The 15,008-nt window shown below is 39.8% G+C and overlaps 2 protein-coding genes across 2 annotated transcripts in view; one reads left to right on the plus strand and one right to left on the minus strand.

Moving 5' to 3' along the window:
- The window catches only part of LOC147149634 (collagen and calcium-binding EGF domain-containing protein 1-like), a 46,670-nt gene extending 42,641 nt beyond the window's left edge, over positions 1-4,029 (minus strand). Inside the window, exon 1 of the mRNA XM_086024759.1 lies at positions 3,790-4,029. The gene's annotated coding sequence lies outside the window, so the exon portion shown is untranslated. The remainder of the gene's footprint in view (positions 1-3,789) is intronic.
- LOC147149635 (uncharacterized) lies at positions 3,777-14,802 on the plus strand. Its single transcript, XM_086025464.1, has 6 exons — positions 3,777-4,306; positions 5,384-6,291; positions 6,390-6,393; positions 7,690-7,815; positions 8,857-9,135; positions 13,637-14,802. Exons 1-6 carry the CDS (start codon positions 4,177-4,179, stop codon positions 14,686-14,688), a joined length of 2,499 nt encoding a protein of 832 aa, XP_085881590.1. The 5' UTR covers positions 3,777-4,176; the 3' UTR covers positions 14,689-14,802.
- Positions 14,803-15,008: the final 206 nt, after the last annotated feature.

Raw genomic sequence — 15,008 nt, forward strand, 5'->3', positions numbered from 1 at the left:
GACCATAGTCTTTTTTCTTTCTTTCTTTCTTTTTTTTTTTTTTTTTTTTAAAGTGGAAGTCAATCCAAACATATTTTTTTCAAGAATATGTTCCATGCAAGCCCACTAGTTGAAATACGGCATTCTGGTTGATTTTAAGCAGCAAAATCCACCCGTTTTTAGCCGTCTCACGGGGCGGCCATTTTGTCACTTCTGTCAACTGAAAATGACATCACAACTGCTCAGGGCTCAGCTAACGACCAATCACGGCTCGGCTTCAGAAAACAGGTCCGCCGTGATTGGTCGTCACCTGTTTTACCTGCTTAACTTAAATGTAATATTTATCAGAATGCCTTGTTTCAACTAGTGGGCCTGCATAGAACATAATATTCTTGAAAAAAAAAAAAAAAACATGTTTAAATAATATCCATATAATGAAGTCGTGTAACGTTGTAATGACTTTCCCCAGGTGGCGAAGGTTCACTGTCAGTTGAAAACACAACAGTGTAGATGAGTTGGAACAAGAAGAAGAAGAAAAAAGAAACAAAGAAAATTGACTCCTGCTCATGTGTTTTTGCTTAATTCTGCCGGTGCTTTGTTTATGCGGCCCGGAAAAAGCGAAAGAAACAGAGAGAGGAAGAGAGAGAGTGAGAGAAAGAGACACACCAGGGCCAGCTGCTGCTCCGGAATATCTACTAGAACACACTTCCCGCCGCCCTGTTCAGCACCACACTGCGACACCTGTTTATTAGGTACACCGCAAAAAGGCCACGCTCTCAGCTCAAAACACATCCAGCCTAGTGAGGATAAGCGGTTCGGTGAATGGATGGATGGATTTTCTCCCGTGGAACACAATGAAAATAGAAACAACATTGAAAATGAAATAGAAAATGAATAACAATTATTCATAAATAATGGATGCCCGCTAAAAATATTAAACATTTAAAAGCATTTCATATATCATTTATTATTATATATTTTGTTTGGTTGTGTGGTCTGTAAATTAGCAAAGCATTTTTTATTTAAAATCTACCAACAGCCGGTTTAATGTATTGCAAATGGCGCTTTCGCTACCTCACTTTGTGCGGCTAGCCATTAGCCATCTGATCAGCTGTTAACGTCCAGCCACAGCCAATAGCAATCTGGACTGTTCTCTTCATCATCTTGATCTTTCCCCTCCTACTTTCTTTGCCTTCAAACTAGTGCAGTTTTCTTCGTGATTAAATAATAAGTACTTTTTGGAAGTCTTTGGAAGTATAACTTTACCTTAAACAATTTAGCTGAACTTTTGAGTATGGGCATTATCAGAAGCTAACATTGCTAGCTAACGATAATCTATGCTAACACTGCAGCCCTGCTTAGCTTCGGCTTTGACATGATAGTGCTTCTGTGAAGTCTGGTGGATCTTTACGCAGCCTAGAAAGTCCAAGTGAGAGTATCCGTGGATAAAAAAGAAAAAGCACAACAAACAGCTTTTAGCTGCTCACTGATGTAAAGTCTTGCAAGGCTTTAGCGATTTTGTTGCACTTCTTTTAGGCATACTTTACCAGACATTTTCAGTCGCCCTCTAAATTGCACCTCTTTTGGAGCCACTGATTGATTTCGTTCCGACCCGAGCCGAGGGGTACTGACGCGAAAGCGTGAAATGGCGTCGCGCCACCGTGACGGAGGCTTCATTAATCATGGCCGCAGAGAGCGCTGATAGACGAGAGCCAGATCTGATCCCAGAGTTGCATCTCTGATCCGACCAGGTCTGTGTTGGCCTCCAGATGTTGTGGCCCCCCTGCTCAGTGTGTGCGCGCGTGACATTTGGGACATCCATGACTTTTGTGTTATCATCAAAGATATGAAGACAAGCCAGCATGCTAGAGCAGCCAAGCTAATCGATAATTGATTGATAAACAATACTAGTTGGACACAGATGAGTCTTCTGGCCAGGGCAGAACAACCGAGCCTGTGCTGTTTTGTGATAACATGCTAATTTAAAAGCAATCAATTACCATGCCAAAGATGAAAATAATTATTTTGTTGACCAAAATATAATTTAAAAAAAATCATCATCTTTAACCAAAATTCTTTTAAGTTACAAGCATAAAACACATTGATTTTAACTGGGGTCATTTGGGTAGGTCATGCATCTCAAGTGTTGAAGGAAATGAGAAGAACCACATTGATTGTAGGTAAATCAAGTTGGAAGTGCTCACACCCACAACAGCACAAACTGCCCCTTTTAAAATGCGCTTGCGCTCATCTGCCAAATGACCAAACGCTGCGCTGATATACGCCGCTTCATTCAGCCCTGAGTCTTTTCCCATCAAAGAGACCACATTTAGTTTCAGACGGCTACTTTAAAGATACAATATGATCTATGAGAACGTAACTGTTGCACCACAATCTTATTTAAGAGTTATAATGCTAACTGTTGAGACACAGGCGATTGCTGACGAGTGTTTTTTTTTTCTTTCCTTTTTTTTAGTGCACACATTTCTCCCGTGTTCTCTTACAAATTGCAGATGCTTTTTTGTTTGTATTGGATCTCATTAGGTATTATGTAGTTATGGAAGCGGCCTTGGAGTGCAGAATGAGACGGTCCTACAGTGCCACCTGCTGGCACGTACTGTACTGTACGCTATTACCAGGAATGGACAAAAGTCCTTTGATCAAGGGCCTCATTTGTATTTAGTTATTTATTTTTAATCAAAATTGTTGAAACTACTGGCATCATGAAGTACTAGTACTCAATATTGGTAAATATTAAAATGTAAGCACTTATACCTATACTATACTATACTATACTATACTAAAAAAAAAGCGGCATCGGTGCATCCCTACCAACAAAACATAAATTCTCAGCACGCATATTAGTTTCCTTCGTTTTATTGATTGTTTGAATGAATGAATGGTATGCCTACTTTAATAATCCCATTGGGGAAATTCAAGCATTCTAGAAGCTCACAGTAAATGGACCAAAATAAATATGCACACACAATTTATACAAACCAAACCAACACATATAAAGCAATACACATTATAAAACAAGCAGCAAACAACCACCTAGTCAAAATGATAGACGAAATAAAACGCCATTTTGGCTGATGTATATAAAACTCCTAAATTGGGAGTAGGGAATGAGTCTGTGATTGGGAAAACGGTCGCTGTGTTTTTAGTGGACAATTTAGTCCATAATATAAAAATTCAATTTGCTTTATTGTAATTATTTAAGAAACAGGGAATGAGGCAAAACATAATTCGTCTTCAATTTATTCTCTAGCTTGATTGGGTGCTGCTATTCTCCACAGCATTTTTTTAGCCTGATACCTGAAGAATCTTTTATCGCACTTTCCACGACTTAATTGTTCCTCGCCTGTGTGTGTTTTTGTGTGTCCTTGACCACAAACCGAGCAGGGAAAAGGTTTTTGGCCTGTGTGTGACCTTGTATGCATAATTTGCTACATCTAGCTTTCTAGAGAATCGGTGTCCACAAACTGGACAGACAAAATGCTTTTCCCTCAGTATGTGTTGTTAGTGGGGTCGTAATGTCGAATTGTGAGACGTTTTGCCGCAGGCAAAAGGATTCTCTCGAGTGTGTTTTATCGTGTGTCTTGCTAAATTTACGTTCAACTCCACTGGGACAAACTACATCTGAGTCGCAATTCTGGAAGTGAGTATTAATCCATCTTGATTTTATTTAGAAGCAGCTATTTAAATTAAAAAAAAAACAGCGCTGTGTGCTATCACTACCGCAAGATGACAATAGTGGAAACCGTAATTTACGATGAAAGGTACGGGAAAAATAACGTTCTAACTTACCCTTGCGCCTCGAAGAGAACATTTGGTCAACGTAATTTAGTCATTAGTGGTTCGCACGTCTTGTATGAAACAAATATGTAGTTTGTCCACCTGGACTTGCCCTACTACGCCACACTGCCGCAGTATTTCTTCCATGTATGTTTGTGGAGCCAAGCGCGCTTCAATAATACGTTTTCTTGTATCAGCGCTGAACGTAGCGAAGCGTTTTCTGGACTAAAACACCCGCCAGTGCATGACCGTGTCCGGATGATCTCGTCTTGATGCATTTGGTAGTGTTTCGGCCTAGTTTAGCTTTGCTTGCTAGCCGCTAAGAAAAACACGCGTTTGTTTCCGTGTTCGTTAAGCAGCACTCAACGGAGTGGAAGCTTTTGTGTTTATCGCGTGAAAATGTGTGCAAAACGTGTGAAAGAAGAAGAGTATGTGGAGGGACTTTGTGGAACAAAGGAGGAGAAGGAGCGACAACGTCAGTTATTCCACGCTGTTTGCAAGCAGCCTCCAAATGTGATACAAAGAGCAGGTTGGTCGCTTCTTACACTCGCTTGTTTGTGAACTGGATTTTGTTTATATGTAAAATGAATTACTAGTTCCATTTGGATGTTATTAATATAGTTTTTAAATGAAATGCTCATTACTCTATGACATTTTTAAAAATATAACATCCAGTAATCTGTACTGTGTGGAGAAGATGGTATCCCCGAGTCATCATTATGTGGACCTAGGGGCCTGGTCACTATTTCAGAAGAATGGTTTTAGACGAACGAACTCATGTGCTACTGATTTACAGCTACATAAAATTACAAGAAAGCAAATAAAAAAAAATAAACAAGAATAATCAATGAGCACAGATAAAATATTTAATATTGTATACATTATAATCAAAGAAGAATGGTTAATGCCAAACGGCACGGCGTGCGTTTGCAAGTTCCTATGTTGTGAACGCACCATGTTGTTTGTGCAAGCAAGTGTGTGACGAATGTTCTTCTGCCCTTCCTGAGCGCGATTTAAGCTGTTTAATGACAACTCAGTTGGAGTTTATTGTAAAACCAAACATACAACAAAAATAATTATTACACACATGTATTGAAATACAAGACTTCGTTTTAGATACATCGCCAGTGCTAACGCTAGCAGTCAATGTTAAATCCCATTGACAGGCTAATGGAAAATTAGCATCGACTTCCGGGAGTGAAATAACAAATATTCACGCACAAATGCTGTAGGAACACACACAGACAGCTAATATAACAATACTCAAAAACATATATTCTTCCTAATCTATGAAAAACGACTTATATTATTCAAACTCTATCCATCGCAATGCATGCACGATACGACACTTTCCCTAAGAGGCCAAGGCACGCACCACAAGAACGTTGTTTTTGCTTTGGGGGGCTATTATTTTACTTTGCTACTAATTTATTTTCTAGTTGTTCGTTCAAGTTATATTTGCAGTTGAGTTTTGGTTGTTGAACAAATACTAAGTTTTGAAATCAAATGACTAATCGTGTTTATTAATCGTGTGGTCAGTGTCAATTAAAATAACCACAATTTTTCTTTTTCATAATCACTCAGTCTTTCTAATTGTGCCCTGCAGATGTCACTGACAATCTTTGTCCTGAGCAGCAGGAGACCGGAACCTCTTCCATTAAAGAGGAAGAGGAGCTGGAGCCCACACACATTAAAGACGAAGATCAGGAAGTTGATCTCGCAGAGTTTCCTTTGACATGTGTCATTGTGAAGGGTGAAGAAGGTGATAGCGACTGCTGTGGAGGAGCCCAAGCAGACGGCGTCTTAGCTCCACTATCAGATAGTGACAACATAACTTCACACTCGTCTCACACTGATGATGATGATGATGAACACTCTGAAGGTGACATGTTATATCACGCTAACGGCAAAGGTGTGAAATGTTCTCAGTGTGACAAAACCTTTTCCAGCAAGTCGTCATTGAATAGACACACAAAAACGCACACGGGAGAACAACCCTTTGCCTGCTCAATTTGTGGTAGAAGATTCTCTCGAAAGACACATTTGACAAGACACACAAGAACACACACTGGGGAAAAACCTTTTGCCTGCTCAGTGTGTGGTAGAAGATTCACAATTAAGGAAAAAATGAACTCGCACATGAGAACACACACTGGGGAGAAACCTTTTGCCTGCTCAGTTTGTGGTAAAAGCTTCTGTCTAAGGACCAGTTTAACAACACACAAGCGTAAACACACTGGGGAGAAGCCCTACCTGTGCTCCGTTTGCGGTGAAAGATTCACTGAAAAGACATACTTAACAAGACATACAAGAACACACACTGGAGATAAACCATTCGCCTGCTTGGTTTGTGGCAAAAGATTCTCTAGAAACGCACATTTAACAACACACGCAAGAACACACACTGGAGATAAACCATTCAGCTGCAATGTGTGTGGTAAAAGATTTTTTCATAGATATCAGGTTAAGAGGCACAAGTGTGCTGGTGACAGAAGATCGTTGGTTAATCAAGCTGCAGAATAAACCAAAAAAAAACTGAGGCTGTGTTGGCAATCGTTGACTCATTCCTACTCCCGGGCGAGTTTGGCCCATTGTATGCACATTGACGTCAGAACTGTGTCTTACGTCCAAGGTTATGGAGTTAACGAAATAACGAAAAGTACAAATTGGAAAAAAAAAAATAATAATGAGGTAAAATAAACATGAAAATGCTGTTAAAAAAAATGAAAATGGACTGAAACTACATTTTACGTTTGCAAAAATGTCCTTTTTCATTTTCGTCAGTTAATTCAATACATGAGCCTTTGCCATAGATTTTGAAGGTTGGTGTTACAGTTTAAACCACTTGTTAGAGAACGCACTCGGGAGCTGTTTCGTTTGTGGTAAAACATTTGCTCAGAAGACAAGTTTAATACTACTCACAAGAACACACACTGGGAAGAAACATATTGCCTGCTCAGAATGTAGAAAACCGTTTGCTCAGATTCTGGTAAAACATTTGCTCAGAAGAGAAGTTTAATACTACAAACTAGAACGCACACTGGAGAGAAACCTTTTACCTGCTCAGTTTGCAGTGAAGGACGTTTCCAGCCTGATGTCCACCAAAACGTGTTGCATGATCTGAAAGAAACCTGCTCAGATGAGAGGCGAAACATCTCCGAAGACAACCAGAACAGTCCAGTTTCGATGGATTCAATGCCCTGAGGATGAAATGACCTGGATGAATGAGAATAGTCACAGGGAAAACTAAGTCAGCTAACACGGGTAAACTTACTATAGCTGGTTTACTAGCTGGTGGCTACACATATGCTGTCCGTTCTTGGCAACAAACAATGGGGTTTAACATATAGTCTTCTCTTTATACACTGCAGTTAACTGAATCAATTCATAACATGTGCACTAAATTGCAGACATAACCTAACTGTAAGTGTGAAATAACAGCTGTTCTGGACAGTATTTAAAGCTGAAAATGTTGAACTACAATTCGGCTGTCATCGTCACAATCATACAATGTAGTTAGTCTCTGGTCATTTTAAAATAGGTCTCTCTCTCTCGCTCTCTCTCTGTGAATGAGTACTTTCAATATTTGGGTGGTAATGTGGCAGCAGGCAACATTTGCGATATAGTCGTAGTTTGTCCGATTGTAGTTGCCGTACTACGTCCGTGGCTCATCTTGCGCGTACGCAACCTCACCAGCTTCACTGAATAATTCTTCCACAATTACTGGACGGACTGAAGTCTTCATCACTAATTTAATGGACTAAGTTATCATTAGTTAAATTCTTGTGTCCGGTTATACTCGTCTCCATGCGCGTTGCAGCTTCCCAAGCTATCTTAGCTTAGCTTGCTAGCCGCTGACAAAGAGAACCTTTTGTTAGCAATCCGCGAGTGTAAAGCGTTGTGTTTAACGAGTAAAAATGTGTGCAAAAGGCGTTAAAGAGGACGAGTACGAAAAGGACATTTCGCGGACAGAAGAAAACGAACGTCTGCAACTGGACGCTGTTTGTAGGCCACCTCGAGTTGTGGTACACGGAGGAGGTTTGTTCGCCTTTTTTTTTTACTCTTCATTAGTAAAACCTAACTAGCTTGATTGGTAACAACGTCCCTGTGTTCATTTCGTTTACCTTGACAAAGTAACTTAGTTACTTTACCGACGACTTGTTTTTAAAAGTAACTGAGTCACCTTACTGGTTACTTGATTTAAAAAGTAACTTAGTTAGATTACAGGTTACTTTATTAGTTACGTACAGCAGTTGCCGATACCCGCTCAACGTAAAAATGAAAACAGGTTTTGTCAGTACTTGGGTGGGAGTGCATTTGTAACAGAGCGTAATGTTAAAAAATAAAATCAAGGCAGCCATTATTCACGTGATCAGGACATCCCTAATATTAACTATTAATACATTCAATCTTTTTAACATGTTTCCCCATCAGGTACGTCGCTGCACGTACTGTGTGTACACAACAGTATTCTGGCAGCATTTGTTATGATCACATGACACGAATGAGCCAATGAACCAATTTTTCTCCCAAAATAAATAAGATTGAAGACATGGCACGACTTGTTTCAAAAGTTCAGAAAGTCAACTCAGGAAACAGAATCAGAATTGAAGAATGAACGGCCATACCAGTACCTTTCAATACTTCCAGAAGCCAGTTTCAAACCGTTGTGTCTCATGTGTTACGCAACCGTGGCTTTAATAGTAAGCATAAATGTAAATGAGCACTTGTTGACGTTTCAGTCGTAAAGGAATGTGAAGATGTAGCTGCCGAGATTCACTGTAATTCAATTTAGAATAATGTTCCATTTTTGATCAAAACAATGGGATTTAAAACATGATTTTTCTTTCAATTGGATTAATCGACAATCGACGAATTAATCGATTAAAATAACTGTTAGTTGCAGCCCTTGTTTTCAGTGAAGAAAAACAGTATCGTAGTGTATAAAAAAAAGGAAGATATATAAGGAATTGAAAGAATTCTATGAAGAATAATACACAACATCAAAATCACAACATGAGACTTGACTGAGCAAAGCTTGACTTTAGCAAAACGTGTTTGTCTTCTTGTGTCCTGCAGACGTCAGTGACAAAAGTCTTCGATCTGAGTCCCCGCACATTAAGGAGCCAGAGCTTGCTCATACCAAAAAGGAAGGGTCGCCTGCGTACACTTGCATTAAAGAGGAAGCGCCGGAGGAAGATATCATCAAGTTTTTATCTGGTGTCACTGTGAAGACTGACAAAGGTGCATCACAATCAGATGGCCTCTTCGCTCCAGTATCAGACAGTGATGACATAACACCACAGTCTTCAAATGACAATGATGATGATGATGATGATGATGAAGAACACGCTCAAGGTGATACGACATGTGACACTGACAACAAACGTGTCCAGTGTTCTCACTGTGACAAAACATTTCACAAAAAATCATTGTTGAACACACACACAAGAACACACACTGGAGAAAAACCTTTTGCTTGCTCAGATTGTGGTAAAAGATTCTCTTTAAAGACCAACTTAACGGCGCACACGCGGACACACACAGGAGAAAAACCTTTTGCCTGCTCAGATTGTGGTAAACGATTCTCAACAAAGACCCATCTAACAAGGCACACAAAAACGCACACTGGAGATAAACCATTTTCTTGCTCAGTTTGTGGTCAAAGATTCTCCATAAAGACAAATTTAACAAGGCACTCAAGAAAACATGATGGAGAGAAACCTTTTACATGCTCAGTTTGTGGTAAAAGATTCACTCAGAAAGGAGATTTAAAGATGCACACAAGAACACACACTGCAGAAAAACCTTTCACTTGCTCAATTTGTGGTAAAAGATTCTCTCGACACGGAATTTTAAAAATACACACAAGAACCCACACCGGAGAAAAACCTTTTGCCTGCTTACTTTGTGGTAAAAGATTCACTCAGAAGGGAGATTTAAGAATACATACAAGAACACACACTGGAGATAAACCGTTTGCGTGCCCCATCTGTGGTAAACGATTCTCTGGAAAGTCAGGTTTAACAATACACACAGGAACACACACTGGAGAGAAACCTTTTGCTTGCTTAGTTTGTGCTAAAAGATTCTCTTTAAAGGCACATTTAACATCACACACAAGAACACACACTGGAGAAAAACCTTTTGCCTGCTCAGTTTGTGGTAAAAGATTTGCTAGAAAGTCCAATTTAACAGCGCACAAAAAAACACACACTGGTGAAAAACGTTTGCCAGCTCCATGCGTGCAGCAAGATTCTATTTAAAGACACATTTAATAACACACACATGAAGACACACTTGAGAAAACTCTTTGCCCAATCAGTTTGTGGTAAAAGATTCACGAGAAGCACACACAAGCGCACACAATGGAGGTAAACCATTTAGTTGTGGTTTGTGTGATAAAACATTTTTCTAGCATCAGGTTAAGAGACAAGTGTGCTGATGAGAAGAGCATCGGTCAATTAAGCAGCTGAATAAACCGAAGCTGTGTTGGTAATCATTAACTCATTCCTAACTCCCTAATCACTACATAGGAATTGTTACATAGTAGACTATATGGTTGACCAACCATGGAGAAATTCTAAAAGCAAAAGTATTGAAATGCAGAAAGTTGCTAATCATCGACGCACTACGATGAGAAACAATGTGAAAATTCTTTGAAGCTTTTTCACAGTTCATCTTTTGCATGCTTAGTTAGTGGTTGATGTTTCTATGGAACAGATGGCATCAATCGGCCTGGAAAGGGTTACAAAGTAATTCCCAAAGCTTTAGGACTCCAGCAAAGTCCACTGAGAGCCAAAATTTGTAATTTCAGAATAGGGCAAATACTTTTTCATCGCACTGTATAGATCTAGTGTAAATAGGCCTTAGTCAGGGAGCCCTGGAGTTTGCTACGGCACCTGAAGGACTCTCAGATCGTGAGAAAGACATTTTTGTGGTCTGATGAGACAAAGATTGTACTCTTTGACGTGAATGCCAGGCGGCGCTCATCACCTGACCAATACCATCTCTGTAGTGAAGCATGGTGATGGCAGCTTCATGCTGTGGGGATGTTTTTTCAACAGTAGGAACTGGGAGAGTCATTAGGATTGAGAGAAAGATGAATGTAGCAATGGACACAGAATAGTCAGAACCTCCGACTGGGGCGATGGTTTACCTTCCAACAGAACAATAACACAAAGCTCACAGCTAAGACAACAAAGGAGTGGCTTCAGGACAATTCTATGAATCCCTTTGAGCGGCCCAGCCAGAGCCCACACTTGAATCCGATCGAACATCTCTGAGAGATCTGAAAATGGCTCCCCATACAACCTGATAACGCTTGAGAAGTGCTGAAAAGAAGAACAGGAGAAACTGCCCAACGATAGGTGTGCCAAGCTTGTGGCGTCATATTCAGAAAGACTTGAGGTTGTAATTACTCGCAAAGGTGCATATACAAAGGTTTGAGCAAAGGCTGTGAATACTATATAATAAATCGGCAAAACTTTCCCCAAAGGTTTTTCGCGTTGTCATTATGGGGTGTTGTGTGTAGAATTTTAAAGATAAAAAAGGAATTTATTCCATTGTGGGATGAGGCTGAAACCTAACACCATTTTGAAAAAGTGTTATGCTGTATATACTTCCCGGATGCACTGCGGAAACTTATTAAGGAATCAATCAAGCTTTGAGTGTTTGAATTGGTGAATGAGTGGATGAAAGTGGGGAGGGGGTGCGGCGAGAATGATCTGTGTGAGCTGCCTCAACGAGTGAGAATTACGTCAATCAGACATAACACTTTAAATTCTATAACGAAAATTTGGGTTTTTAATATCAATGGGGGTGTTTCCTATAGAAAGGAAAGGTCGTATGAGATAAAGGTTAAATATAAAAGTTACACATTTGTAAATGAAAACATAATTCATAATATTGTTGAAATTGCACTCATTTTTTGTAAAAAAAATTTCAGATTGCTCAGATGATTTGCAACCAAATAATAATCAATAATTGTGAATATTTTCCAAATGTAATTGTTTGCTCCAAACACTGGTTTTAAAAAAAAGGAATTGTCATTATTTATAGGTGATTAGACCATGAAAATACTGGTTCGAGCCACTTGAGCTAAAATTGGAAATAATGTGGAAAACTTGGTATTCTTATTATTACTGTTATTCTCCTTTATTACTGTTCGTCGTTTTTTGTTATGTTTTTACTCTGTCATATGATTCCCCCGGGTCTGAATAGAAGCAATGAATTGCCAAACTTTAATTGCGACACAAACGTGTTTTGTCCAAGTGGTATTGCCGTACATTTTCGCTGTAGTCTACTTCCATATACTCCTCCTTTTTTTTTTTTTTTTTTACGTAAACACGACTCTACGTGATCATTCTCCCCGAATTCAAACATAACTTACTCAAGCTTGGACACGGTTCGTCCATCACCACTTTACTGGTCTAATCGACCATGAATGAAATCTTCGTGTCCGGATAAACTCGTTTCGGGACAAGCCGAAGCTTCTCAAGGAAGTTTAGCCTAGCTTGGCTTTGCTACCTAGCTGCTAACAAATAACATCGCGAAGCTGAGATCAAGTGTGACGCCGCGAAAATGTGTGCAAGGAGTTTGAAAGAAGAAGAGTACGAGGAGGAAATTTCTCGGTCACAAGTGGAGGGCGAGCTACAAGGTCAAACACTGGACGCTGTTTTCGAGCAGCCTTCGTTTGTTTGTCGGTTTCACAGAGCAGGTTTGTTCACTTCTTAACGCTCGAATTGGTCACATTCAATTCCCAAGTTACTGTGGCAAAAATCAAGCGCGGTCATTTTGAAAACAGGGACAGAGTCGGAGAAGCAAGATATTACCTATCCATGGCCTTATTTGAGACAGTTAATTACAAGAATTATTTGTGACTAAAGCGTTCTCATGAGCCTGTCTAAACACAGCTTCTGATGTTAACATTTCTGTACATGATGTGAGAACACATGCAGAAGTGTTTTTTTTTCTCTTCCCATCATTGCCCAATTTTGCATTTTTTTCCCTCTCCTCAGTTTAGAACGTTAGCAAATGAATAAAATACGTTTTTAAGCCAGTACTTTTTTTAAGTACTTCGCATTTGCCGAACTGCTCGTAAGTCTCCGACCAAAGCCACGCCCCCTCACTTATCTGCACGTTTGAAGTGACAAATTATTTGACCACTATATTTTAACAATTGAGTAATAGTTTTAAGAACGGGTTTCAAACTGAGGCCCGGGGGCCAGATGCGGCATGACACATTTTATGTGGCCTGCAAAATAAAAGCAAATCATGTATGTACATTTCCATGACCATCACTAAAATCCGTACCAATGTTTCAAATTGTCAACTGTAATACATCATTTTTGCAAGACTTTTGTTACCCATTTTACAGATTAAAACTGTTTAGCAAGGAGTAGATTTACATTTTTCAACCAGTAGTGGAAGGAGAAGAGGTCTTGTGTTTAAACTCAAGAATGGTGTTCATATTTGTCATCTTGCTGCATGGTTTGGTTGGTCAAAATCTACCTGCTGTACTATAATATTAATAATAATTTTGAATCAAATTTGTGTCGTGCTTCTTTTCTACACCCAAAGACGCTTAATATAGGCGCAAACAAAATTTTGATAGTTCAAGGTTCAAGCTCTGCTCAGGCCAATTCCCCGACAAGGTGGTATAGTTAATGAAAACAAAGGAAAATGATCAAGTAAAATTGAGCCCGAAAATGCCCTTCACTTTTGTTTTTGATATTCAATTTCATATAAAAGGTTTTCGGGTTGATTTTGAAAGTAAGGAGCTGCCGGTTTTACAACAGCTGTACATTCCTACATGATGTAACGTGTTTACAATTTGTGTGTTTCATGTGCCGTGCAGACGGCAGTGAAATATATCTTCATCCCGAGCAACAGGAGCCACAATTCCCTCACGTTAAAGAGGAGGAGGAGCCATTGAGACTTTGCATAAAAGAGGAAGAGGATGGTGACATTGTCAAGTTTTCAGTGACTTTGGGCCCCTTGATGAGTGAGGAAGATGAAGACAAAGGTCAACAGGATGAGAACAGAGCGACGCAGCCTCCAATCAGCAGCAGCTCAAATCAACACATGGCAACAGGACGTGATGGAGACCACTGTGGGGGATCCCAAGCAGACATACTCTTAGCTCCGCTATCAGATAGCGACAGCATAACATCTCCTGATGATGTTGTTGAACACGCGAAAGGTGGTACATGTCACTCTGGCAACAAACGTGTTAAGTGCTCACAGTGTGAGAAAACATTTAGTTCAAAGTGGGGCTTGAAAGTACACACGAGAACGCACACTGGGGAAAAACCTTTCGCCTGCTCAGATTGTGGCAAAAGGTTTTCCGTAAAGGAACGTTTAATAATGCACACAAGAACGCACACTGGAGAGAAACCGTTTGCATGCACAGTTTGCGGTCAAAGATTCTCCGTCAAGGCACATTTAACGACACACCAGAGAATACACACGGGGGAGAAACCTTTTGCCTGCTTAGTCTGTGGTCAGAGATTCTCCGTCAACTATAGTTTAATAATGCACACAAGAACACACACTGGGGAAAAACCTTTTGCCTGCTCTGTATGCAGTAAAAGATTCGCTCAGAAAGGAGATTTAAGAATACACACAAGGACACACACTGGAGAGAAACCTTTTGTCTGTTCAGTTTGTGGGAAAAGATTCACGCTCAAGGGTCATTTAAGGTCACACACAAGAACGCATACTGGTGAGAAACCTTTCGTCTGCTCAGTTTGTGGTCTAAGATTTTCTGTGAGTGGAAGCTTAAGAACACACACAAGAACGCACACTGGGGAAAAGCCATTCAGTTGCGGCGCGTGTGAGAAAATCTTCTCTCGGAAGCATCATGTGAAGAGGCACAAGTGTGCTGGTGAACATAGAAGCAATCAGTGAAGTCTGAAATAGACTGAAGAAACAAGGGAGACTCTTTGCTGTAAGTGTATTCATGATCATGAATTAACGGTGAATTTGATGACTACGATGGAAAGCTGTTAAATCAATAAAATCATGAGTAACAAAAGATGCGTCGGTGTCGTGTGCTGTATATCCCGGGACAGGGTGATACTGTACTTCAGTTTGTACTCTTGTGGTAAGAAATTTACATACACTCAACATGGGCATGAATGCAATATTAATGTTGGGTCTTTTGACAAATTATGTGCATATACGATCAATATCATAACAACTGTATGTGGTTGCATCATCATGAACAT

This window comes from Filicampus tigris, chromosome 3, assembly GCF_054856515.1.
Source record: "Filicampus tigris isolate MCC_2025a chromosome 3, RoL_Ftig_1.0, whole genome shotgun sequence".
NCBI lineage: Eukaryota > Metazoa > Chordata > Actinopteri > Syngnathiformes > Syngnathidae > Filicampus > Filicampus tigris.